The following is a 25,743-nucleotide window of genomic DNA, read 5'->3' on the forward strand; positions in this document are numbered from 1 at the left end:
TAAAAATTATAAAACTGTAGAGCAGAGGTTGAAAACCATTTCTGAAAAGGGCCCAATGGTAAATATTTTGGGCTTTGTGGGCCAGATGGTCTTTGTTGCAGCTCCCCAACGAGGCAACGCGAAAACGAATGAGCTTGGCAAGATTCCAGTAAAACTTTATTTACAGAAATTGGCATTGGAGCCCTCCACTGCCGGCCAGGGAAGATGCTGAGTCCAGTGTGGCAGTGGCTATGCCTGGGACTGTGCAGCCTCCTGCTGGGACAGGTGGAGGCCCCAGCCCCATGGAACTGCCTGAGCAGAGCGGCTGTATGCAGTGCTGTGTGGGCAAAACCTGGTGTTGACGGGAACCATTTTCATCATCTTGCTGGTGACCGTAGTCCTTATGGCATTTCTTTTTTTTTGTAGCAAATGGATCACTATTTATCACAAGCACTTTACATTAACTTGGATTCTTCCTAAATTTTTATCCAAAACAGTGTAACAAAATAGTAGGTAAGCATTCATACCAAAAAACCCTTTCCATCCCACCTTTTACAAACTGCAATCCCTTATGGCATTTTGTGTCTACAAGCCCATTCGGCACCAGTGACAGCTGAGCAAGCAAGTCCTCCACAAGCATTTGGAAACAGAATAAGTTCTGTTACACATGGGTTAGTGGAGGAGTTGGAATCAGAACTTCAGTGCTTGGAAATAATCTTTGGTCTGGACAGTTGGTAAATGCTGGATGATTTAGAAAAAAACATCTAGCCATTATCTTATCCTAACCCTGTAATGCAAGTATTTGGCCACAGAGTCTGCTTCTCAGTGTTTCTTTTTATATGTGGCTGTACTTGTTAAAAGTAAGACCTGAAGCTCCAAGGTTCAGTGTAAAGATGGAGTGCTCACGAGAAAGAAAGCATAACTTGGTGAGTGGTGTAAAAACCACACTGGAAAGGACTAATCATTAATGTTTCAAAATATTAAGATGAGGAAGACCTAACATGTAGACGTTCCCTACTTTAACTGATCACAATGGGTTGAGAATCACAGATGTTTTTAATTATCCCAAATTGGCCTAGATACTCCATTTGCAAAGCAGCATCCGCTGTGGGGAACGTAGGCCGCCATTCCTCGCGCTGCTCAGAGCTCTGTGCTCAGAGCTCTGTGCTCAGATGCCTGCACTGAAGTCGGGGTCACACCAGGTAGGCGTTTGGCTGTGGGCACCCTCGGGCAGGGAGGCTCTGGGGGTGACTGGAAGTGTTAGCAGTTGGCCCGGCTGAAAAAGAACTCGTCCCGCTCAAACACGTTGATCTCCTTGTCCTTCACTTAAGTCTTCCCAGCCCGTGGCCTAGACGTCAGGGCAGCTTTTCCCATCTGGAATCTTTTCAGCCCTGGGTGGGGAGGGCGCGATAGAATTGCATGTTCACCATACAGGGCCGAGTGGCGGGTGGGTGTGTGTTTACACACATTTAATTTCAGCTTTGAAAATGCTGCTTTTCCTTTGCACTGTTAGTGAACTGGATTTTCCCCCCATGGAAATGATACTTTTGTGCTTACAGTGTTTATTTTATTTTAAAGGTGCTAGGCTTAACTTTGTTATTAAATTAAAATGCTTATCTTGTTTGTGCTCCATTCAATCAAAGCACTGATATATATATATATGTATACATCTTTTTTAACAACCCGCACTTAATGTGAAATAACTGATGTGGGATACTGTAACTGTTTGACCTAAAATTTTGCTTGTAACCCTAGCATTGAGGCACTGAAACGTTCACTGTTCTGTGCTTTTGAGCAAAATATCAATTAAATCAAAAGTAAAATATTGGGCTTCCCTGGTGGCGCAGTGGTTGAGAGTCCGCCTGCCGATGCAGGGGACACAGGTTTGTGCCCCGGTCCAGGAAGATCCCACATGCCGCGGAGCGGCTGGGCCCGTGAGCCATGGCCGCTGAGCCTGTGCGTCCGGAGCCTGTGCTCCGCAACGGGAGAGGCCGCAACAGTGAGAGGCCCGTGTACCGCAAAAAAAAAAAAAAGTAAAATCTTAAAAAAGAAAACAACAGCAACAACAACCAAAAAAACACACAAAAATAAGCAGTGGAGGATTTGGCCTTCAGGCCATAGTTAACTGACCCCTGCTGTAGAGAATGGCCAGCAGGAGCATCATGCTTTTGACTCAGCATGCAGGGAACATTGGAACCTCACTAGCCCCAAGAGGATACTACTGCTGAAAAATAAATTAATGATTGCTAAATTCTTATTGAGGAAAATAAGAGACATTTGAAGCACACTTCCAACATGACTTCTCTTTTCAAAGGATGGATCTAACTGTGTTTGAATCCAGACACTTAGTGACTCCAAGACGGAAGTATTTTATTCTCCTAAGAATGCACTCATGCAGCCTTTTGTCTTCAAACAGCCAGCTTCCCAATTGCACATGAAATTGGACAGCTGAGCTCTAGACTCTCTTCTAAACCCCAGTCTTGGCGGTTGGCACAAATTCTGGCCTTTTTATTTCTATTTGATCTTTTGAAGCAACTCTTGTCATTTATCTCCTAAACAGATGTTGCAGTCGGGTACCTTATGCCTAGCTCGAAAGATTGGCATATGGCTCCATCTAACCCATTGTCACCTTGCGCTCAAATCTGCAGCAGGAGAAGCTGGAGTAAGGTGCTCTCTGGCAGGCAGCCGGGGCCCTGGGGATCCAGCACCACATCTCCTGTAACGTGGTGAAGCTCCAGGGGAGAAGAGGAAAGGCAGCCAAGACAAGTCTGCCAATTCCTGGATTTCACAAGTTTTCTCCTGGGAGCACTTTTGTTTCCTTCCCTGCTTCTAACTTGAATTGACTGAGAAAAAAGAGGAAGGGCCATTGAATAAAGGCACTCACATTTGCCTTCTAATTTTGTTCCGTAGGAAACGGGCCACCCACAGTGTTGGCAAAAGAAAGGGCAGCCAGAAAGACCTCCGGCCCCCTGATCTTTGGATCCATCATGAAGAAATGGAGATGAAAAATATTGAGAAGCCATCAGGCACTGACCCTGCAGTAAGGGACTCCCCCATCCAGAGTTGCCAAGACCTCACACCAGTCAGTCACAGCCAGTCAGAGACCCAGCTGGGGAGCAAAAGCACCTCTCATTCAGGTAACTTTCATCTCTCTGGCATCAGGAAAAACATCCCACTCAATCCCACAAAGGAGCTCTAAACGCCCTCTTTTGTGGATATTCCCTTTCCACTAATTTGCACATCATTTACCAACAGTTAAAATAATCTGATGTAAATTTGGTTGATTAACTAGGTTGACTTTCTATTCCATCATCGTGTTGACTGCCTTTTATAACTGTAATGCTTCTTGAAACTTCTAAGAAGTAAGAGGTGATGCAGTTGGGACATATTGAAATGTGAAGTCTAAATGAACTGATTGCTTTTCATTACAGCTTGAACAAAAGTTGTGTCAAGGCAAAATTTGAAGCTATTTTAGTTCTCTATGTCTGTGGAAAGTTGATTTTAAATTTGCTGTCAATTCCTTGCTTTAAAAAAAATCACTTCAGGGACACCTGAAGTCTGAAAACATCAACTATTCTGTTACTTTGCCTTGATTACTATGGAGATCAACTTTCATCCCCATGCAATCACATTATATGATCACTAGCCTAGTCTAATGGAGTCTCTCTGAAGGCTCTGTTGGTGTACAAAGTGATCTGATGAAAAAAGCCTGCTGTTTAATGATTTGGTGCAGAACAATCCATGTCTAGGAATAACTGAGAAATCCAGAAAGTGGTTGTAAGATATTTCAGTTTATGTGGGTCCTTATAGTTTCAAAATGCTTATGGGAGGTTGAATAATCAACCCAATACTCTCATCAAAAAATCTCTTGGTCTACTCATGATGTGTGTTTATAGAATGAGTAGCTGTTTTAAACCAAATTAAATATTTTAATTGTTTGAATGTGTAACTGGTTGATTAGACTTTCTTGCAGAGTTGTTTAAACAAGGACTTTACCAATTTTCAATCATGAGTTGCGTATTCCTTTTCTAGACCTTAAATAATATCTCAAGCAGTGTCCCTAACTTTTGTCACTTTCAATCATTAAACTATAATCCAGTTCCATTAAAAATTATAATATGAGATTTAAATTAAAGATTCTTTTCCCCTTATGGCCAGTCAGGCTTTTGGTTCTGAGCACTGGGGGTCACAATTTGTTTTTTTCGAATCCTCTAGCACCTTGGAGGAAAATGGAGTGGTAGGGTGGGACAGCAGGAGGGAGGAGCATATTCTGTTTCAGAAGCACCTTTACCCATTCTTCCTACCTATCTGCTCTTTCTGGTTTTGTGTGGGGATGGAGAGGGAAGGTAAAGAAAAGATGGGAGGAGAAAGGTAAGGTGGAAGGGAAGAAAGCACAGTTTGAAGTTCTTCACTCACTTTCTGGGCACATGGGCTGTCCTCATGTGGCATCCAAATTCTCAGTGTCTTATGAAATACAAGTATGAAGTCTTTATGAGACCCTGTGGGATGCCTCCTCTGGCCAATTCCATAACCTGAGATATCAAGTCAGGGCTTAACCCTCTCCCACCAGGAGCAGCTCTACCTGTCAGCCTCACTGGTCCTCCTGTGGGTCATCTGTGCTACGTGAATTCCAACAAGATGACTCAAGCCTGGTCAACTTTCCAAGTACCCACTTGACCCAGTGGAAGCTCCTGTATCTTTGACAAGTCAAATGATGAGAGAGCTTGTAATCCACACTGTTCCTCTCTCAGCCTTGCTTTCTTCAATTACCTCTTCCTCTGTTTAAATAGACACAGTGTAGACCAGCAAGCCTGCTGCCTGAATAAGCTTCTACCCAGAGAATGAATGAAAGCTTCTTTTGCAGGAACCTCAACGGTCTGTAGGTGTTCATTCTTGTAGCTTTGTTCCATACTGGACATCAGGAGGCGAGAGCACCTCTGCCTCTCACTGGAGGAAATAAAATTGTCTCTCAGCCTTCAGCAGGTTTCACTAATGATTTCTAGGATTCCTCCTTCTTGATTTTTCCCCTTATTCAGATGACATTTGGGGTCAGCGAGACAAGTTTTGTTGTCTCTTACTAAGTCTTGAGAAAAGTTTAACTCCAGATAATGGCTGTTTTCTTCAGAATGAGAGGATACTTGTGCCTATTTGTTTTTAACTTGAGGACCTACTTGCCAACTCTATAATAACAGGGAAAGTAGCACTCGAAATCCTGTTTGTTAAACTTGACAATACATGAAGTATTCTCTGTGCTGTCATGGTTAAAAGGACAAAACTGATTGGAAGAATTAATATTGTTAAAATGGCCATACTACCCAACACAATCTACAAATTTAATGCAATCCCTGTCAAAATATCCATGACATCTTTCACAGAACTAGAACAAATAATCCTAAAATTTATATGGAACCACAAAATACCCCAAATTGTCAAAACAATCTTGAGAAAAAGGAACAAAGCTGAAAGTATCAGGCTTCTTGATTTCAGACCATACTACAAAGCTACAGCGATCAAAACAGCATGGTACTGGCACAAAAACAGACACATAGGTCAATGGAACAGAATAAAGAGCCCAGAACTAAACCCCCACACCTATGGTCAATTAATCTTCGACAAAAGAGGCAAGAATATACAGTGGAGAAAGGACAGTCTCTTCAATAAATGGTCCTGGGAATACTTTACAGCTACATGTAAAATAATGAGACTACATTTCCTCACACCATTTACAAGAATAAATGAAAAATGGATTAAAGACCTAAATGTAAGACCTGAAACCATAAAACTCCTGGAAGAGAACATAGGCAGAGCACTCTTTTACATAGATGGTAGCAGTATTTTTTTGGACCTGTCTCCTAAGACAAAAGAAATAAAAGCAAAAATAAACAAATGGGACCTAAATAAATTTAAAAGCTTTTGCAGAGCAAAAAAATAAATAAACAAATTGACAAAATGAAATGACAACCTACCAAATGAAAGAATATATTTGCAAATGATATTACCAAACAAGGGGTTAATATCCAAAATATATAAACAGCTCATGCAATTCAATATCAAAAAGACAAACAAACAAACAAGCAACCCAATCAAAAAATGGGCAGAAGACCTGAATAGACATTTTTCTAAAGAAGACATACAGGTAGCCAGTAGGCACACGAAAAGATGCTCAACATTGCTAATTACTAGAGAAATGCAAATCAAAACCACAATGAGATGTCACCTCACACTTTTCAGAATGGCTATCATCAAAAATTTACAAATAACAAATGTTGACAAGAATGTGAAGAAAAGGGAACCCTTGTACACTGTAGGTGGGAATGTAAGTTGATGCAGCCACTGTGGAAAACAGCATGGATGTTCCTCAGAAAACTAAAAATAGAACTGCCATGTGATCCAGCAATTCTACTCCTGGCTATTTATCCAGAAAAAACAAAAACACTGATTTGTGAAGATACATGCACCCAATGTTCATAGCAGCACTATTTACAATAGCCAAGATATGGAAGCAACCCACATGTCCATAAACAGATGAATGGATACAGATGTGGTATACATACACAACGGGATGTTATTCAGTCATAAAAAAGAATGGAATTCTGCCATTTGCAGCAGTGTGGATGGACCTAGAGAATATGATGCTTAGTGAAATGAGTCAGACAGAGAAAGACAAATAGTATATGATATCACTCATTTGTGGAATCAAAAAAATAAAACAAATGAATGTATATAGCAAAACAGAAACAGACTCAGATATAGAAAACAAACTAGTGGTTATCAGTGGGAAGAGGGAAGGGTGGAGGGGCAAAATAGGGGAATAGGATTAAGAGATACAAACTACTATGTATAGAATAGATAAGCAACAAGGATAAATTGTATAGCACAGGGTACTATAGCCATTATTTTGAATAACTTTTAATGTATAATCTATAAAAATACTGAATTACTATGCTGTACACCTGAAACTAATATAATATTGTAAATCAACTATACTTCATTTAAGGGAAAAAAAGACCAAACTTCATGTTAATGAATCATATACTTTTTAGTGATACATAGTGTTCAGAATTTCAGTTTTATTTTACAACAGATTTTTATTAAAATTTTAAATCTGCATGTATCACTCTTTATTATTTTTTATGACTCTTTAGTATGACATTTAATAGAATTATAATAAATTTGTATAGAGACACCTAGCTGTACTTTTGAAGAATGTAGTTTATTTCCTGTGTTTTTATAATAAGATTTAATGTCTTTGGTGCTTAAGTACAAGTTGCAAAGATTGTGGTAAATTCATACAATTGAATATTATGGAGCTGTTAAAAATTATATTACTGGGGGCTTCCCTGGTGGCGCAGTGGTTGAGAGTCCGCCTGCTGATGTGGGGGACGCGGGTTCGTGCCCCGGTCCGGGAGGATCCTGCATACCGCAGAGCGGCTGGGCCTGTGGGCTGTGGCCACTGGGCCTGCGCGTCCAGAGCCTGTGCTCTGCAGCGGGAGAGGCCACAGCAGTGAGAGGCCCGCGTACCGCCAAAAAAAAAAAAAAAAAATTACTGACTTATTTATTGACGGAGAAAGGTTTTTATGTTATTTTATAAAGAAGACTACAAAACAGTATGTATACTATAATGCCATTTTTGAAATAAATATATTAATATATACTCTCTTGCTTTCACATATACATACATATGCAAAAATTATAAATAAAACAATAATGGTTCTTTCTGGGTAATGAGGTTATGGTAAATTTTATTAATGTTTGTACAATGAGAACATATTGATTGGGTAACAAAAAAAGTAGATATTATTATTTAAAACATCAATGAAATGAAAAAGGCATTGGAGTTCCTGGCTAGAAATGAAGTGTTGCGTCATTAATACTCAGGAGTATTGTTTTTCTTTTAGGTCAAGACACAGAAGAAGCAGGGAGCTCCATGTCTACCCTGGAGAGGTCACTGGCTGCACGCCGAGCCACCCGGGCCAAGCTCATGATTCCTATGGATGCCCAGTCCAACAATCCTGGTGAGTAACAATTGGTACCACAGTGGAGCAGTCAAGTGCTTTCTGTTTGTATCTTTCCTCTATCAATTATCAAAACCTAATTAGAGTTTTCCCTGAACTTTCTGGGCAAATGGACATAATGAAGAACGAGTAAAATTATATCATTTATATTTGGAGGTTAGAACTTTCACTCTGTTATTGTTGTATTTGTTGTATGCAATCAAATGATCTGTCTATTGGCAATCACTTGATACATATTTAAGAAAGTATAAGAAATATGAATTGATATAAAAAGAGTTGAAATTTTTTTGTCATTATTCATCTTATTCTAATGACCACCTTCGTGGATTTTTTATCTTTTTTAAAAGGTCCAATTTTCAGACTTAAATAATCTAGTACCCTTGAAACAAATATTGAGATAATCACTTACTACCTCCTTCTTGTTAAAGTTTTCTGTCATACTCCCACATTCACTGAAGATATTAGTATCTGGGAATCACTTCCTTTCCCATTACCTCTATGATCAATTTTGGTAATTACAGTATCCATGCAGATAATCCATTTGATGTTAGTTCCTTTATATTCCCTGCAATAGTAGCTCTCTCCCACCTCAGTCCATCAATTCCATGTCACACACTAAACCAATAATTTCACCTGCTGCAGAATGTCAGTTTCTATCATCCTTTTCTCTAGCACTGTATTACTTTCTGCCACTTATTTTATTGGCCCCTGGCCAACAATTTTTCAATCCCACTTGGACCTCCAGTCCATTAACTCTGCAACCTTCTCATTGTCCCTCATCTTCCTCATGTCTTTACTTCCATCCAAACTCAACTCCCATCCATCATCAGTTATTACCTCCAGTTCCTTGCAAACACCCTCATCTCCCTTGGTTCTTCTTCCCTATCATACTCACCTAAAAGAACTCAACCCTGATTAAGTCAGCTCCTCTACCAACATTGACCATGTACCCTAACAGCTGAATTTATCTAGAGAAAAACACATAACCTATTTACTGGGTATTTATGACCACAAATCCAAGGTGAACTGTCATCTATTTGGAAATGCCACTCATTTCTCTTAATCATTCATTGTCTCACTTTAAAAGATGAATGTCTTATATCTATTACTTTTCTGACTCCCTATACCTCTCTCCTTTCCCCACTCCCAGCTAATAAGCATGCTTCTTTTATCGCCAAGAAAACAGAAGGATTCAAAAATGGCATCTTTATCTACCCATCAAACCGAGTTGATCTGTTTCTCCTCCTATTTAAGGCCAGCTCTTCCCTGAGGACATCCATTCGTCCCCACTTAGGGACTCTTCTGTAATTATCCCTTCCCTTTTTTGCATCATCAGTTTTCCTTCCTACTGATAACTCCAATAAGCATATAAACATTATCTCATAACTCCTGTGTTAAAGCATCTTCCCTGGAACCACTTGCCCTTGCATCTGAAGCCCATTCCTCCCCTTTCCTGAAAATTTCTTTAAAAAGTTGTCTATACTTACTTTTTCCTCTTTTAATCTTCCTTATTAGTTTTAATGACATTTCCACAGTCCCTCTCTACTGAAACCATGGTTGCCAAGATTATCAATAATCTCCACATTTTCTTACCAAATGGTCAGTTCTCCAATGCTCAGCAAAATTTGACGTAGCTTCTCACTGTTTTTTCCTGGAATGCTTTCTTCACTTGGGTATAGTATTCTAGATGCTCCTGGTTTTCTTCCTATTCCCCTGGTTGCTCCTTTTCAGTCCTTTACTTAGTCCTCCTTTTCTTCCCAATCTCTAAAAGTCAGAGAGTACCCTAGGGCTCAGACTTCAAGCTGCTGTCTTCTATCTACACTAGCTTCTTAGATGTTGTCATCTAATACCAATGTGCCACTTAAATGCTCACGAATCCCAGATTTTATCCCTAGCTTACTCTCTTCCTGAAATCCACATCAATTTCCATATAAAATATTGACTCACCTTCTCCAAATGGCTATCTAATAGGCAAGCCATTTATGCTCCAAATGGAAATCTTGCCCTTCCATGATTCCCTCTGCCCAACTCCAAACTTGATCCTCCTATTATTTTTCCCATTCAATACATCTATTTTCTGTTCATCCATTTACTCTTGTTAAAAACTCTAGTTTCATACTTCTTTATTCTGATTTCCTCACATCCCAAATTCAATCTTTCACCAAATCCCATAGTCCTTGCTTTCAAAACCTGTCCCAAATCTGACCACTCCTTCCCATCTCCACTGTTCTGACGTTATCCAAGCCACTACCATCTCTTATAGATTATAGACTATAGCTGTAAACTTGTAACTGTTCTCTTTTCTTTAGCTCTTGACCCTACAGTAAGTTATCTACACGGCAGCTTTTCATTATATGAGTAGATCATGTTATTCCTCTTGACTTCCCATCACATGTGGAGCAAAATCCAGTGATTTTACCAAGTGCTATAAAGCACCAACTGATCCAGCCTCTGGCATATCCCTCACATCGTCTCCTGCTACTCTTCTCTATATTGTTTCAGCCACATAGCTCTCCTCTTTGTTCCTTGGACAGTAACACACATCCCAACTCAGGGACTTTTCAGTTACTGTCCTATTTGCCTGGAATCTCTTTTCATAGATGTTTCCTTGGCTTTTCCCTCATTTTATTCAGGTCTGTATTCAACTGCCACCACCATGAAAGAACATAGATCTTCCCTGACCATTGCCTAATAATCATCCTTGGTCACTCTCAACCCTTTTTATTCTGCTTCAGTTTTTTAAATTAATGTATATAACCATCCTACTTGCTTTATTGTGTTTGTTTGTTTATTATTTGTTCTCTGTATTTTACTGAGCTCTATGAGGGCAGGGATTTTGCCTGCTTTCATCACTTCATATCCTCAACACCCGGAACAAAGGTTGGCGCATGGTAGGCACTCACTCGATACAGTTTAGACAAATGAATGAACTAATGGTTGTTTCTTTCTACCTACTGTATGTCATGTTTCCTCTGTGTTTCAATATAGCTCTCAATTTTATTATAATAAATGTAAAAACTTACATGGAATTTATAATAAATGCCAACTGTTCAACTCATGGGGTAGATACTATTCTTATGCCTATTTTACTAATAAGAGAACTGAGGCTTGGAGAGTTTAAGTACCTAGCTTGCAGTCACACAGCAAGTAAGTGGCAGAGCCAGAATTTGGACTCAGAAGGACTGGCTTCAGAGTTCTGCTCTCTTAATCATTATGCTCCCAGCTGCAGTCCTCTGTGAAGCTATTGTCCTTTTTCTTTCATTCCTATCACCACATAGAGAGACACTGTACACTTAGCTGCCTCTATTTTTTTTTCCTTCCAGTCACTTTGCTCTTGTAACTAAGTTCTATCTGTGCCAATTTTCTGTAGCTTTCTTCTTAAAGATCATTGTGTTTCAGAATCCTTGTGGGCCTTTCTCTCCCATATATAACTTCCTTATCTAATAAGTTCCCACATCCCATTGATTTTTTTTTTCTTCCACAACATCTTTTGAATTCCTGGCTATATTCCCATTCCCAAGAGTCCTATTTTTATTCTCCTCTTTATGGCCTCATACCTGAACTGTCAAAACAGTTTTAAAATTAATCTTCCTCTCTGTTGTGTCTTCTAGACTTCTTTGTATCCTGCTTGCCAAATTTCTTCCTAAAACAACTTAAATATGGTATTTCACTCCATACATTTTCCCAATGGCTCCTCACTGCCTTATAAGAAAAAAGGAAAAACCCCTCAGCATACCAGATTTAAGTCTACATTTCTAGTTTCCTATTGCTATGTTAGACGCTTGCCAAGCCAGACTAATCACCAGTCCACAAACATGCATTGCTCTTTATTTGATTTTCCTTCTGAATACCCTTTTTCCTTTAGGAATGACTTGGTAGCTATCTCTAACAAAGTTCTATGCATCTTTCAAAGACCAGAGAGATATTGATGCTTTCATAAATTCTTTTCTCTCTGATTATTCCATCCAGAAATGAGGGCTTCCTTTCCCATGTTTGAATGGCCTTTCTTTTTAACACTTGTTAGGCATTAATTCCACATAGTACTGCCTCATATGCTTAGGTATTCAAGTCCAAATTTTCTCTCCTCTAACAGATAGTGTCTTGTGTGATAGGGAGGGAATGTATCTAATTAATCTTCATAGACACACATTGTATAACTCAATACCTAACACAAAATTGGTACTTGCTAAATATCTGTCAGGACTTCCCTGGTAGTCCACTGGCTAAAACTCCACGCTCCCAATGCAGGGGGCCCATGTTTGATCCAGGGAACTAGATCCTGAATGCTGCAGCTGAGACCCGGCACAGCCAAATACATAAATAAATAGTAAAAAAAAAAAAAAAAAAAAGTTAAATAGGTAAATAAATATCTGTCAAATGAATGACTGGATGAATAAATAAATGTATTATAAGAATGCCTTGTGTATACAAATCAATTTTCACTGTAAAGTAAAGGAGCTGTTACAGTGGAGGATTACTGGACTGAATGTCAATATTATGACATAGTATGAGTGTCTTTCGTGTTTGGTAATTGCAATCATTGTTGCTTTTGTTGTGGTCATCCATTTACAATGCTTGGTGTCAGTCTATTTATCTCTTGTAAAAATAAAATACAGTGTGTGTGTGTGTGTGTGAAAAAAAAAAGAATGCCTTGTGTTTATAACACACCAGTGTTTTAGGGCTCTTTTTTTAGCAGTTATAGATAGAATAAAATAAAATTTCTGGTATACTAAGGGCAGTTAAAGTTGTTTTCATTAGACAAGAAAGGAAATAATGTGATTAGAAAGAAAGAGGAATGCAATGAAATCTAACAAGCATTGAGAACTTCTAAATATTATTCACTTACTAACTACCTTGCTAATTATTATTTCATTTAATCCTCACAATATTCTTACGTGGTGAGATTATCCTGATTTTACAGATGGGAAACAGAGACTCAAGCAGTTTAAGAAACTTACTCTAGGACACAACTGGGCAACCTATGAGCCTCTACGGTATACTGCTTTTCTAAAGATAAAGACACCTTATATTATTTATATTCATTTTTTTAACATCTTTATTGGAGTATAATTGCTTTACAATGGTGTGTTAGTTTCTGCTTTATAACAAAGTGAATCAGTTATACATATACATATATCCCCATATCCCCTCCCTCTTGCGTCTCCCTCCCTCCCACCCTCCCTATCCCACCCCTCTAGGTGGTCACAACACACCGAGCTGATCTCCCTGTGCTATGCAGCTGCTTCCCACTAGCTATATCTATAGCACCATGTTCTATAAAATGGTAATTACCAGATAAAATATAAACTACCTGAAGTGTTTTTTAGTTCTTAAAACCCACAGGAAATGGTATTTAATTTCACTGAAGTACAAAATCTGTTTGTCTAAGAATATACTTCATGGTTGAAAACATTATGTGGCATATGCTACTTCTTACCCCTGAACACACTTCACAGCTAAGTAAGCTGATGCCCATGAGAAGCATACCAGCTGATAGTATAGGCAGGAAAAGACCCCGGATATTCTGATTTCCCTAGTCGAATGTTGTTTCCTATAAAATGGTAGCAAAAAGTGAGTATTGTTACAATGGCCAAAGAATTATTTTAAATGTTTTTCTTACTAAAAATGAAATTAATTACAAGAAATCAGAAGCATCAGGTATAACTTTCCTTAATTTTTCAAGGATAAGTAAGAGTTATATGCTGGGTTTCCGGGAATCAGACTGAATAGAGATTGGAAAACAGGAGATGTATTAGCAAGTGCCTCAGGAATAACACCTGTGAGGGTAAAGGACGCAGGATTGCTGGGAGGGAGATATTGAACTGATGATGCAGTTTGATGGAGGCCTCAGCTGATCCTGTAGGTTGCTGTGGTGCTGGAATTGTCCTCTGTGTTGTCCCAAATGAGGTGGGAGGGGAGGGGCTGTTCTGTTGTCTCTGATGCAGGCTGCTCCTAGGAAGTAAGGTGTAACCTTGGGTGAGCAACTTCCTTGCTGAGAGCAATTTCTGGAGAGATGTAGATTTTCTTACAGTTTCAGTGTTTTATTACTCAATGGAACCTATTTGTTTGGTCTTGGAAAGATTCTCTTTCTATTTTCAACCTGTGTTTTCTTCTTCTGTAAAATGCGGGAGGAGAGGTGAGGAATCAGAACTAGGAAATATGTAGACGGAAGCGGATACCCTGTAAGATCACATCAGTTGTACAATTTTAATAATTTACTGTATGAGAGTTTTGCTGGGTAAAAGCCTCTTGAATTCCATTTGTTTTCAGTTTTTTCTTTCCTAGTAAATATTTGAGGGAAAATGTAAAATTTGCCTTTAAAAAAAAGAATCTCAAAAAGTTAAACTACAGGCTCTTAAAAAGACTGAGGCAGAGAAAAGCATACAGTTTTGCTTTGGGGAAAGCTTGGATGCTGCTATGGCTACTGGTTTGGGGGCTTTCTAGAACATTCACTATGAGAGTCAACTCTTTTCTTTTCCCTTCCCACTATCTGCTTTAATCACTTGACTGCAGAACTCAAACTCAAACAAAGAAGCTATTGAAAAGTAAAATAAAGCTGCATGAGAAAAAGCAAGATTTTAAAAACTGGAATTCTCTTAGCTTGAGGTGCTGTATTACCAGAGGTTCTCTTGTGCACAGATGGACACTGGGAGGAACTGGCCTATGAAAGGCCAGTTTCCTAACCTCTGAAATATTTGATTTCAAATCAGAATCTTTGCCTGACCCTTACATACATGGTGTGAGAAGCCAGTATCTTAAGACTGGTCCCAGCTCAATGGGCTTCTGGAACATTTATTCCTTCACCTTGTGGATTCCCACATCTGACCAAGAATGCTTCCTTAAGAGTAATAAGTGCAAACAATTCTTTTAGTACCATAAGCACAAGTGCATACAAATTTTCAGCTCTTCAGAACTGTGGGAGCAGTGGCAAGGTGCAGAAAGTTCAGAGCTCATTTAAATTTGCATTAGAAATGATATCATTACCTAATATATGTTTCCAACCAATATTTGATAACTTTATTAAGATCAGTTTTTATTCTTTGAGTCTTGAATGTTATATTTCATTCCTTCCATTTCTATGAATTCAGCTGTTAGGGTACATGGTCAATGTTGGTAGAGGAGCTGACTTAATCAGGGTTGAGTTCTTTTAGGTGAGTATGATAGGGAAGAAGGACTAGTTTTTATGTATCCCTATAATTCCCACAGTGCTGTGTAAATGACTTTGTATAACAGTTGTTACTAAATATGGGTTGAAAGCACAGAGGTGGTTTCTTGATAGTTCTACAAGCAAATGATCTTTTATATAAAGTTTGTTGATTAGTAATTCCACTGGATTATCCAAATCAGCAGGTCAGTAAGATTGTGCAGACATGGTCAAAACATGGCCTTTAAGTTCAAGATGGTACATATGAGGAATACAGAATTGTGTTTTTAGGGAGGATTTTACAAGGCAAAAAATAGCTTGAGGGCTTCCCTGGTGGCTCAGTGGTTGAGAGTCCGCCTGCCGATGCAGGGGACACGGGTTCGTGCCCCCATCCGGGAAGATCCCACATGCTGCGGAGCGGCTGGGCCTGTGAGCCATGGCCGCTGAGCCTGCGCCTCCGGAGCCTGTGCTCCGCAACGGGAGAGGCCACAACAGTGAGAGGCCCGTGTACCGAAAAAAAAAAAAAAAGGAAAAAAAAATAGCTTGATTATCAGAGCTATAGGAATAATCCAGAGGGACCTGACAAAGAGTTGGTGGAAGAATTTTGAATGATGGAGTACAAAAGGTACTCTAGCTTTTAGAAAGGTTTCCTAGAGCAATATGAAAAATAAAAAATCCATTGCTTTTTTTTAAAGTATAGTTAATTTATAATAGTGTGTTAGTTTCAAGTGTATAGCAAAGTGATTCCATTTTTCAGATTATTTTCCATTATAGGTTATTACAAGATATTAAATATGATTCTCTGTGTTATACAGTAAATCCTTGTTGCTTACATACTTCATGTATAGTAGTTTGTATCTGTTAATCCTACACTCCTAATCTGCCCCTCCCTCCCTCCCTCTCCCCTTCGGTAACTATAAGTTTGTTTTCTATGTCTGTGAGTCTGTTTCTGTCCTGTATATAGATTCATTTGTATTATTTTGAGATTCCACATATAAGTGATATCTTGTAGTATTTGTCTTTTTCTGTCTGGCTTACTTCACTAAGTATAATATTCTCTAGGTCAGCCATAAAAAAATGAAATATTGCCATTTGCAGCAATATGGATGGACTAGAAGATCCCTCACTTTTTCAGATTTATGTCACCCAATTTTTCCTTAATTCCTAACATCTTAGAGGTTTCTACAACAAAATGCACTATCTTTTCTTCCAGGATCTTTCTCATCTGAGTCAAGTCTTTTGGGTGGTCTGGGGTAACTTGTAAAAGATTAAAGCAAATGAGCTCACAGTGTCCTGGGAAAGTCACTGGTCTGCAGAGAAGGAAGCTGTGTGATGCCTTAAGCTCATCTCAAAGGAGTCCTCTTGCCCCAGATCAGAGTCTGCTTTTCCTGCAGTCTCATCTGTCTGATGTCCTTGGTGTCAAAATGTACTCTGAGATGTTCACAACTATTTCAGATTTCTGGACTTCATAGCCATATCTCATTTGAGAAGTGAGAGAAGGCTGTAGGAGGCTGTAAGGGTCTTAAGGTTCCCTGCTCACTTTTGCTCTTAGGACGTTTTCATAGCTGCCCTGTGGCAGTCACTAGTCCAGTCACCTCCACATCGTATCTCATCTTGTAAAGTGTGTGAAAACCACATGAAAAATGGGCTGACTGGATAGATTTAGATAAACTAAGGGCTTTCCCTTAGCTCCTAAAAGACAGAACCAGAATTTGAACCCGGTTTGATTTTATAATTCCAGTTATTTTCTTCCTCCAGAGAAAGAACTTTTCTTTCTAATCTCACAAATCTTACAGTGTCATACTTCCCTCAGGTTCAAATTTGAGTTACAAAACACTATTTAGTTTCCTCTAACTTAATGTACTCCTCTTTCAAATGTAAAATGGTATTTTTTTAATAGAACTAATTAGCATTTTAATAGAACTATAATGGCAATAATTGTCAGTATCTTTGGAAAAGTTTGGCTTATATTTTTAAGTGGTCTTATTTTTTAAACTTTTACTTATTTTTAGTTTTATTGAGATATAACATATATATATATATAACTGTACATATTTAATTTATACAAATCTACTAAGTTTAGATATATGCATACACCCATGAAACCATCACCATGATCAAAGTCATAGACATATAAGAAGGTTGTTTTAACAATACTTCCTATTGAATGGTATTCAGCTCAGTCTTGGGGCAGATCTATAGGAGCTCAGCAGATTAATATCAATAACCCATATTTCCACAGTGCTGACTCCTGACCCCTCACCCTGCTGCACTTCCATGTGGATAATCTCTTTAATCCTCAGAACCACACCATAAAGTTGGTACAATGATCATCTCCACTTTACAGATGAGAAAACCAAGAAACAGAGAGGTTTCTCAAGTGAATGTATAGTTATCCACTACTGCATAACAAATTACCCCCAAAATGTAACAACATAAAACAGCCATTTATTTTTTTCAACAGCTTCTGAAGGTCAGGAATACAGGAGTGATTTAGCCAGGCAGTTCTGGCTCAAGACATGACTCCTGGCTTCCTCCAGAGTGAATGATCTGAGAGAGAAAGAGAGAGAGAGAGAGAGAGAGGGAAAGAGAGACAGAGAGAGAGAGAGAAATCTCATTTAACCTAATTTTGGAAGTGACATACCATCACTTCCGTTGCATTCTTTGGTCACCAGACCAACCCTGGTGAAATGTGGCAGGAAACTCCAATAAGGATGTGAAGATCTGAGGAGGGAATCAGTGGGAAGTATCTTAGATACTGACTGTGACATTTATTCACTACCAAGTGGCAGAACTGGATAGTGAACCCAGGCAGTTTGACCTCAGTGTTTGGGCTCTTTACCACTATGAGCAGATACTGACACACCATTGTAAAGCAATTATACTCTAATAAAGATGTTAAAAAATTTAAAAAAAATAACTGCAGAACACGTCATTGTGAACGTTCACTATTTTCCTAAAGGTGGAGGTTGTGGATACTTGTGGCGGCCATCCAGTGACAATTGCTCGTTAAAGGACACCTGAAAATGTGAAGGAAATTAGAATATTTATCAAGGGCTATGGACACTACATTTCCAAATAGTCCAGAGTATATATAGGCCATTGCCTATATAAAGAGATGCTAAAGAGAAGCAGAATGAGAAATCATTTGACTTAAACTCTTTGCACTTCAAAATATTATCTTTGCTCTTCTGTTTGTCCACCTCTCCTCCTCAACAAATCTCTCAAATCTGTCAAGTATCATGGTGAGAAATCTCTACAGAGAGCTTTATTTCTTAAAATTGTAGCTTTAATAATAAAATCTCTACTGTAGATTTCCTATCAGTCACGTTTAGTGCTAACATTTTTTAAAATGTTGTAAAACTTTTTGAATATCAACGTGCCCTGTTCAGGGCACTAACTAATTTGGTGAGGGAATTTCCACTTGAAAAATCTTTGTGTTGTCAGTATGACATATAAATTCAATTGTCAGCAAGCTGTGTCAGAACAGATTTCTAGTCATAGTTGGCCACAAAGCAGAGATTTATTGAAAATGTTTGATGATATCGCTCTCTGAGCTGTTTTACATAAACAGAGCAGTGCAGTGAATGCCTTGAATTGTATTGTGAGGGTGTGTATATGTGTCTGTGTTTCTGGCTCTCAAAACTGACATGTAGAGGGAAAATACCAAAATGCACTTCAATACACAGTGTTGGATCCAACTTATTTCCAAATGATTAGTTTCGCAACAACAGTTTTATAAGTAAGGGTAGATGTCTGTGCCAGTTTAGAAATGAATCATGGATCAAAATACTTCAAAACCAAAGCTTTGGAATACTGACTATTCTATTTTATGTCAGGGTATAGAAGAACGAGAATTTCTGATGTGCAGAGACATACAACCGATTTATTACTTTTTAAAGAACTTTTATTATTTGCAAACCTTTTGTACCCAGGTCAGTAGTCAAAATGCAAAACTCATGAAAAGTAAAATTTCTTTTCTTCAGTAATGAAAGACTTGGAACTGGAATATAAATTTAGTCTCTTGGGTTCTCTCAGCTTTCTAACTTACACAGAATCTGTGGATTGCCAAATTATGTTTCTCTATTCAAATTTATTCGGCTCGAAACAGGAGATATTTATGACATTTTTTTCTAAATGTATTCTAAAAGATTGGTTAAATTCACATAACAATATTGATTAGAAAGGTGCACAATTTGTCAGGTGGGTGCCTTCTGCATCTAAGGGAGACTATCATTGTCACATTTATTTATGAGTAAAAATTGTCAACACAGGAAAGGCTTTGCAATTTGGCAGTCAACCTTAATGACTATGCAGTGATCTCATTTTGATCAGTAAGATGTGTGAATTCATTAAATTAACTGCTTCAGAGACTGAGATTTTGAGCTATATGAATACAGGCTTTACGTTATTATATGACTCTTATTTACAAATATATTCAAATCTATTATTATTATTATTATTACTATAGTAACATAGTAACTATACACATCAGGAGACTAAATAATACATCAAACCATGTAAAAAATCTCCAATGGGTTAAAATGAAAGATTTCTAAATATAGAAAATCTTTCTTATTAACTCACTTGAAAAATATGAAGTATCTCCAGCACCATACTTTGACAGACACAAAGACTATAAAATTATAACCTTTTCCTTTGGGGAATTTATAATTATTTTGGCTAGTATCTGATTTGAATTTCTGATTCTTTTTAAAAGTTTCCTTGTCATTTTATTTCTTTTCCCATTTCTAAAGTCTGTTCATATGCTTGTATAGCCACAATTTACTTTTTATAAGATATTTTATAGATTATAAAGCGTCTTCATTTATGATGCTATATATCATTTAATAATCTCAGTTTTTCATTTGAGTCCTCCCAAAAATAATTTAGAAAAGCTTTGTATCACCACACACAGTTTTAACTTAACATTTACAATAAGTTAAGTATCTGTGAAATATGTAATTTTTCTGGTATTCCACTCCTTCAAATAAAGCCAGAAGTATAAAAATACCATAGCAATATGATACCTACATCATCCATTTACAAAATACATGAGGAAGCTCCCTTTTACAGAGAAAAGTTGTATCACTCATTTTTTCCTTGAACTGGTACCTACAATTCACTTTCCCCACAGAATAATATACAATTGTCATCTGTTTTTATGACTATCTTTTGTCGATCATCTATCTTATTTCTTTGAAACATAATATTTTTATAAACTGAGATGTTAGACTTATATTATAACCTTATGTGACTACAAGTTTTTAACTGCTAATTATTTTTCTTCTCAGTGTGTTAACATTACAATTAGTATTTCTGCACAATTGTATATAAAATAAGATTGTGTTAGAATTCTATCACTTAATGACATGAAAGACACTTCTTTTGTGCAACTAATGCATGTATTCATGGATGAACATTACTTACTGCATAAATTCTATTCCGATGTTTTCTCTTATTGATCTAAACATTGCAAAACCTTGTTTGCATTAAGTATGAGCAAGTGCAATAACAATGAGATTTTTATAGCAATCATTCAAAGATTCAAACTCCTTCCAAATTACATGCCAGAATTATTCTGTGAACTCTCATACAAAGTTACTTTTAATAGTATTTCAGTAAACAACTAGATAATGTCTTCCTTCAATTTTTCTGGAAGTAAAAGTTTTAGAAACTACCTAACTTTCAAAGGTATTTATTACTCATTCAAGTTACTTACTTTCTAACTTTCTAGGAGATACAACAGTAAAAAGCTTTACTAAGACTTACAAAGTAATTATAAAATACATATGCAGATTTTTTTTCACTTAGAGGTACTTTGTGTAATACAATATACTAAGACAGGATTGGAAACATTGAAATATCACATATCTTTACTAACATAATTTTTTGAAAAAATGTTTTATCCCATTAAATGATTAATATGTATTTTTATTCGATTCAGATAAAACAACCATTACTTAACCCACTTAAAAAAGAGTTAGTCTTCATTGTCAAACCAGTCAAAACTTTTTATCTGAAAAAAACCCAACTTCATTTTTCAATTAAACATGTTAATAGGCACTTTAAGAAATGTTATAAATAAACTGAAAAATAAATTCTCAAATGCAGTTTTAAGAGCCAGTTTACTAGAAGCAGTCTTTTTATTTTAAAGTGTTATGTATTTAATGTAATTAATCTGCATTTTTAAGTTAAAATGTTTTTAAAATCTGTTTCTAACTAACAATAGTGCAAGATAATCTGTATCTTAATGATGAAATTACTTTCGTAAGAGGGATGTGATTAAAAAAAAAAGATTTTCCTTTGGTAAATGTACACTGCTGTGCATGCTGAGCTCCAGCAATTGACATTAGGGTATAATTAAATAAAAAATCAAGTATATAACAGAAATAACTTCATTAATTTTATACACAGGAATATACTGTTGAAATTGATCATTCCAGTAGCTAGCTTAATTTTTATTTTTAGTTAATAAGAGGTAGGGAATACTAAACATTTTATAAGATGGAGATTGACTACACTTAGAGTAAATATTTCATAATATGATATAATGAACAGATATTTGAATAATGGAATGGAACAGTGCTCACTAAACCTAGAAAATATTGTGTAAGATATCATCTGTGGGTTTAAGTCAATATAACTTAAAACATGTTTGGTATTCACAGAAAACATTTAGTTGCATTTAAATTAATGTGTCACTAAGTTGTACTAGTATTTTGGCTGTTTGAAAGTATTTTCTTTCTATTTAAATATAAGTCCTTTGTGTGATTATTTAGACTATAACTTGCTATTCTCTCTCCAGACTATAGATCTCCAAAGCATTACATTCTTTCACGGAATTAATAGAAAATTCCCATTTTCTTAGCCCATCTATATAATATATTCCATTTCTGAACAACACAGTATTTCTAATCTCATCATTCTTGCCTAGGAGAAAGACTAAAACAAAAACTAAACTAAACTAAATAAAAACCAGGAAGCCTTAAGATGGCTTTATGATGGCTAATGAATCATTTCCTTGTTTGAAACCATGAAAAGTTTTAAACCTCAGGGTAATGCTCCCTGGTAAGATTCTTAAAGAGTGAGTTGTCTCTTTTGAGGCAAGAAAGGGACTTTCTGAAAAGAGAGGTAAGTAAAGGAGCCTACATGGTACTGTGAAGAACGTGCATGGATTTGAAGATGTGAAAATGTAGCCGTTTCCTTTTTGCTTGTTAGGTGGTTACATAGAATTATACATACTAACGATAACATCTTTGTTTTGCAGCTGTCGTGAGTGCCATCCCTGTGCCAACCCTAGAAAGTGCCCAGTACCCAGGAATCCTTCCATCGCCCACGTGTGCATACCCCCATCCGCAGTTCACCCTCCGGCCTGTGCCGTTCCCTACACTGTCAGTGGACCGAGGTTTCGGAGCCGGAAAAAGTTAGTGTATTGCATTTTCCTTTCTTTTTACTAAGAACAAATGAATAATACCAAGGATGTCTTGTCAAGTGTGTAGCATTTTGGTGTTCTTATCCTTTGGAAAGATTGATATACTTATGACCGGGGTACTAGAATTTTCTTTTCCAGCATCGTCTGTTTTTTTGGACCCTATGTACATGCTTTTGGATTGATTTTCTAGGAGTCTTTCCATAGTCCATTGCGCTGACAGTATGGGGAGTCGTGGGGAAACAAAGATTAACTGCTTCAGTAAAACAGTGATATGATGGGTGCTTGAAATTAATTTGTTCTGTTAACTGGGAAGTTAATAAGCAAGTGACTGTCCTCCAACATTCTTATTTAAGTGTCTGTTGGTTATAACTAAAGATGTCTCATTGATTTTCCTTATGAACCAAATTAACTGTATGAAAGCTCTCTTTATTAAATCAGTTCAGCAATACATTTTCATCTTTAAGAAATAGTTGCTGGAAATGAAAAATTCCCAGAGTGGTATTTCATCTGTTTTTATGTATGTATTTTTCCAGTTTTAATGAGATATAATTGACATTTAACATTGTATAAATTTAAGGTGTATAAAGTGTTGATTTGATACACTTATGTGTTGCAAAATGATTACCACCATAACCTTAGCCAACATCCCCATCATGTCACATAATAAGCATTTCTTTTTTGTAATAAAAATAATTAAGAGCTACTCTCTTAGCAACTTTCAAGTGTATAACACAGTATCATTAACTATAATCACTATGCTGTACATTAGATCCCCAGAACTTATTCATCTTATAAGTGGAAGTTGGTACTCTGACCAATATCTCCCTTCTTCTCTCAACCCCCAGCCCCTGGTGAACATAATTCTAGTTTCTATTTCTATGAGTTTGGCTTTTTTAGATTCCACATATAAGTGATGTTATATAATGTATGTCTTTCTCTGTCTGACTTATCTCATTCAGCATGATGTCCTCAAGGTCTATCCATGTTGTTGCAAATGGCTGGATGTCCTTCTTTCTCATGGCTGAATAATATAGATAGATAGATAGATAGATAGATAGATAGATAGATAGATAGATAGATAGATGTTAGAGATGTAGCTGTAGATATAGATATAAATATAGACAGATATATATCTCACATCTTCTTTACCCATTCATCCTGGACAAAAACTTAGCTTTTTCATTGTTTTGGCTATTGTGAATAATGCTGCAAAAAGCACAGGAGTGCAGATATCTCTTTGATATCCTGATGGCCTTTGGCTACACCCAGAAGTGGGATGACTGGATCATATGATTGTTCAATTTTTAATTTCCTAAGGAACTTCCATACTGTTTTCTATAGTGGCTGTACCCATTTATATTCCTGCTAACAGTGCAAAAGTGTTTTCCTTTCTCCACATCCTTGCCAAGACTTGTTATCTCTTGTTTTTTTTTATTTTAGCCATTCTAATAGATGTGAGGTGGTATCTCATTGTGGTTTTGATTTGCATTTCCCTAATGATTAGTGATGTTGAGCACCTTTTCATGTATCTGTTGGTCTTTTATATTCCCTCTTCGGAATAATATCCATTCAGTTCCTCTGCCCATTTTTTAATCACATTGTCTTTTTGCTATTGAGTTGTATGTGTTCTTTATATATTTTGTATATTAACCACTTATCAGATGTTTGATTTGTAAGAATTTTCTCCCCTTACCTTTTCATTTTCTTTCTGTGTAGAAGCTGTTTAATTTGATGTAGTTCCACTTGCTTACTTTTGCTCTTGTTAACTTTGCTTTTGGTGTCCAATCAAAAAAAAAAATCATTGCCAAGACCAATGTCTAAGTTTTCTTTCAGGAGTTTTACAGTTCCAGGTCTTATGTTCAAGTCTTTAATCCATTTTGAGTTTATTTTTGCAGATGGTACCAGATAGGGGTTTGGTTTTATTCTTTCACATGTGACTATCCAGTTTTCCCACCACCATTTATTGAAGAGACTGTTCTTTCCCCATGATATATTATTGGATTCCTTGTTAAACATTAGTTGATTTTTATATGTGGAGATTTATTTGGGCTCTCAATTCTGTTCCATTGGTCTGTGTCTGTTTTATGCTAATACTATACTATTTTAATTACTATAGTTTTGTGGGATAGCTTGAAATCAGGAACTATGATGCCTCCAGCTTTGTCCTCAGGATTGCTTTCAGCTATTCAGAATTTCATACAAATTTTAGGATTTTTTTTCTATTTCTGTAAAAATGACATTGGAATTACAGTAGGGATTGCATTGAATATGTAGATGGCTTTGGGTAGTAATTTTAAAAATATTAATTCTTCCAATCCATGAACACAGTCTATCTTTCCATCTTTTGTAGCTTGTTCAATTTCTTTCATCAAAGTCTTCTTTCATCAATTTCTTTCATCAAATATTAATTCTTCCAATCCATAAACACAGTCTATCTTTCCATCTTTTGTAGCTTGTTCAATTTCTTTCATCAAAGTCTTGTAGTGTTCAGTGTAGAGCTCTTTCGCCTCCTTGGTTAAATTTATTCCTAACTATTTTGTTCTTTTTGATGCTATTGTAAATGAGATTGTTTTCTTAATTTCTCTTTCTGATAGTTTGCTGTTAGCATATAAAAATGCAACTGATTTTTGTATATTGATTTTGTATCCTGAGAGTAGTATTTCATTTGTTTCAAGGAATGTAGGAATGGATAAAGACTCTCAAGCTATTATATGTACCCTGGTGATTTTTCCTGTGCCATTTGGCTTTTTTTTTTTCCTTCAAGCACAGCATTTTAAAATCGATTTTATGGCATTCTTCTCCTTGTTATGAATGACCGACTCAGCAGCTCCTGTGAGATAGGATATTTTGTAATAGATAAGATGGTAACAGCAATAAAATATATTTGTGGGGTAGCTATATTTTTTCCAACTCAACAGGGACAGCCTAAGAAATCATAAATCGTCTAGATGTAACAAGGTTAGAATTAAAAGGCATTAGGAATCTACCAAGAGATAATTATATTTATTTTTCTTTTTCTCACTGCACATTATGTCTAGAGAATAGAGTTGTGTGCAAAAACTCGAAGAAAAAAACCCCCCAAACCATACTGAAGAAATTTAAATACGAAAGGTGTGAGAAGTCCAACAACCCAAAATTTCCGAATCCCCAGACAACTAGGACGATGATTC

The 25,743-nt window shown here is 36.8% G+C and overlaps 1 protein-coding gene across 1 annotated transcript in view; it reads left to right on the forward strand.

Annotated features, from left to right (window-relative positions):
- The window catches only part of DCC (DCC netrin 1 receptor), a gene marked incomplete at its 5' end in the record, with an annotated part of 1,195,962 nt that overhangs the window by 1,107,085 nt on the left and 63,134 nt on the right, over positions 1–25,743 (forward strand). The window contains 3 exons of the mRNA XM_082640204.1: positions 2,890–3,116; positions 7,878–7,994; positions 22,409–22,564. Coding sequence (XP_082496330.1) covers positions 2,890–3,116; positions 7,878–7,994; positions 22,409–22,564 — 500 coding nt within the window. The remainder of the gene's footprint in view (positions 1–2,889; positions 3,117–7,877; positions 7,995–22,408; positions 22,565–25,743) is intronic.

This window comes from Mesoplodon mirus (assembly GCF_964341445.2).
Source record: "Mesoplodon mirus genome assembly, chromosome: 13".
Lineage (NCBI taxonomy): Eukaryota > Metazoa > Chordata > Mammalia > Artiodactyla > Ziphiidae > Mesoplodon > Mesoplodon mirus.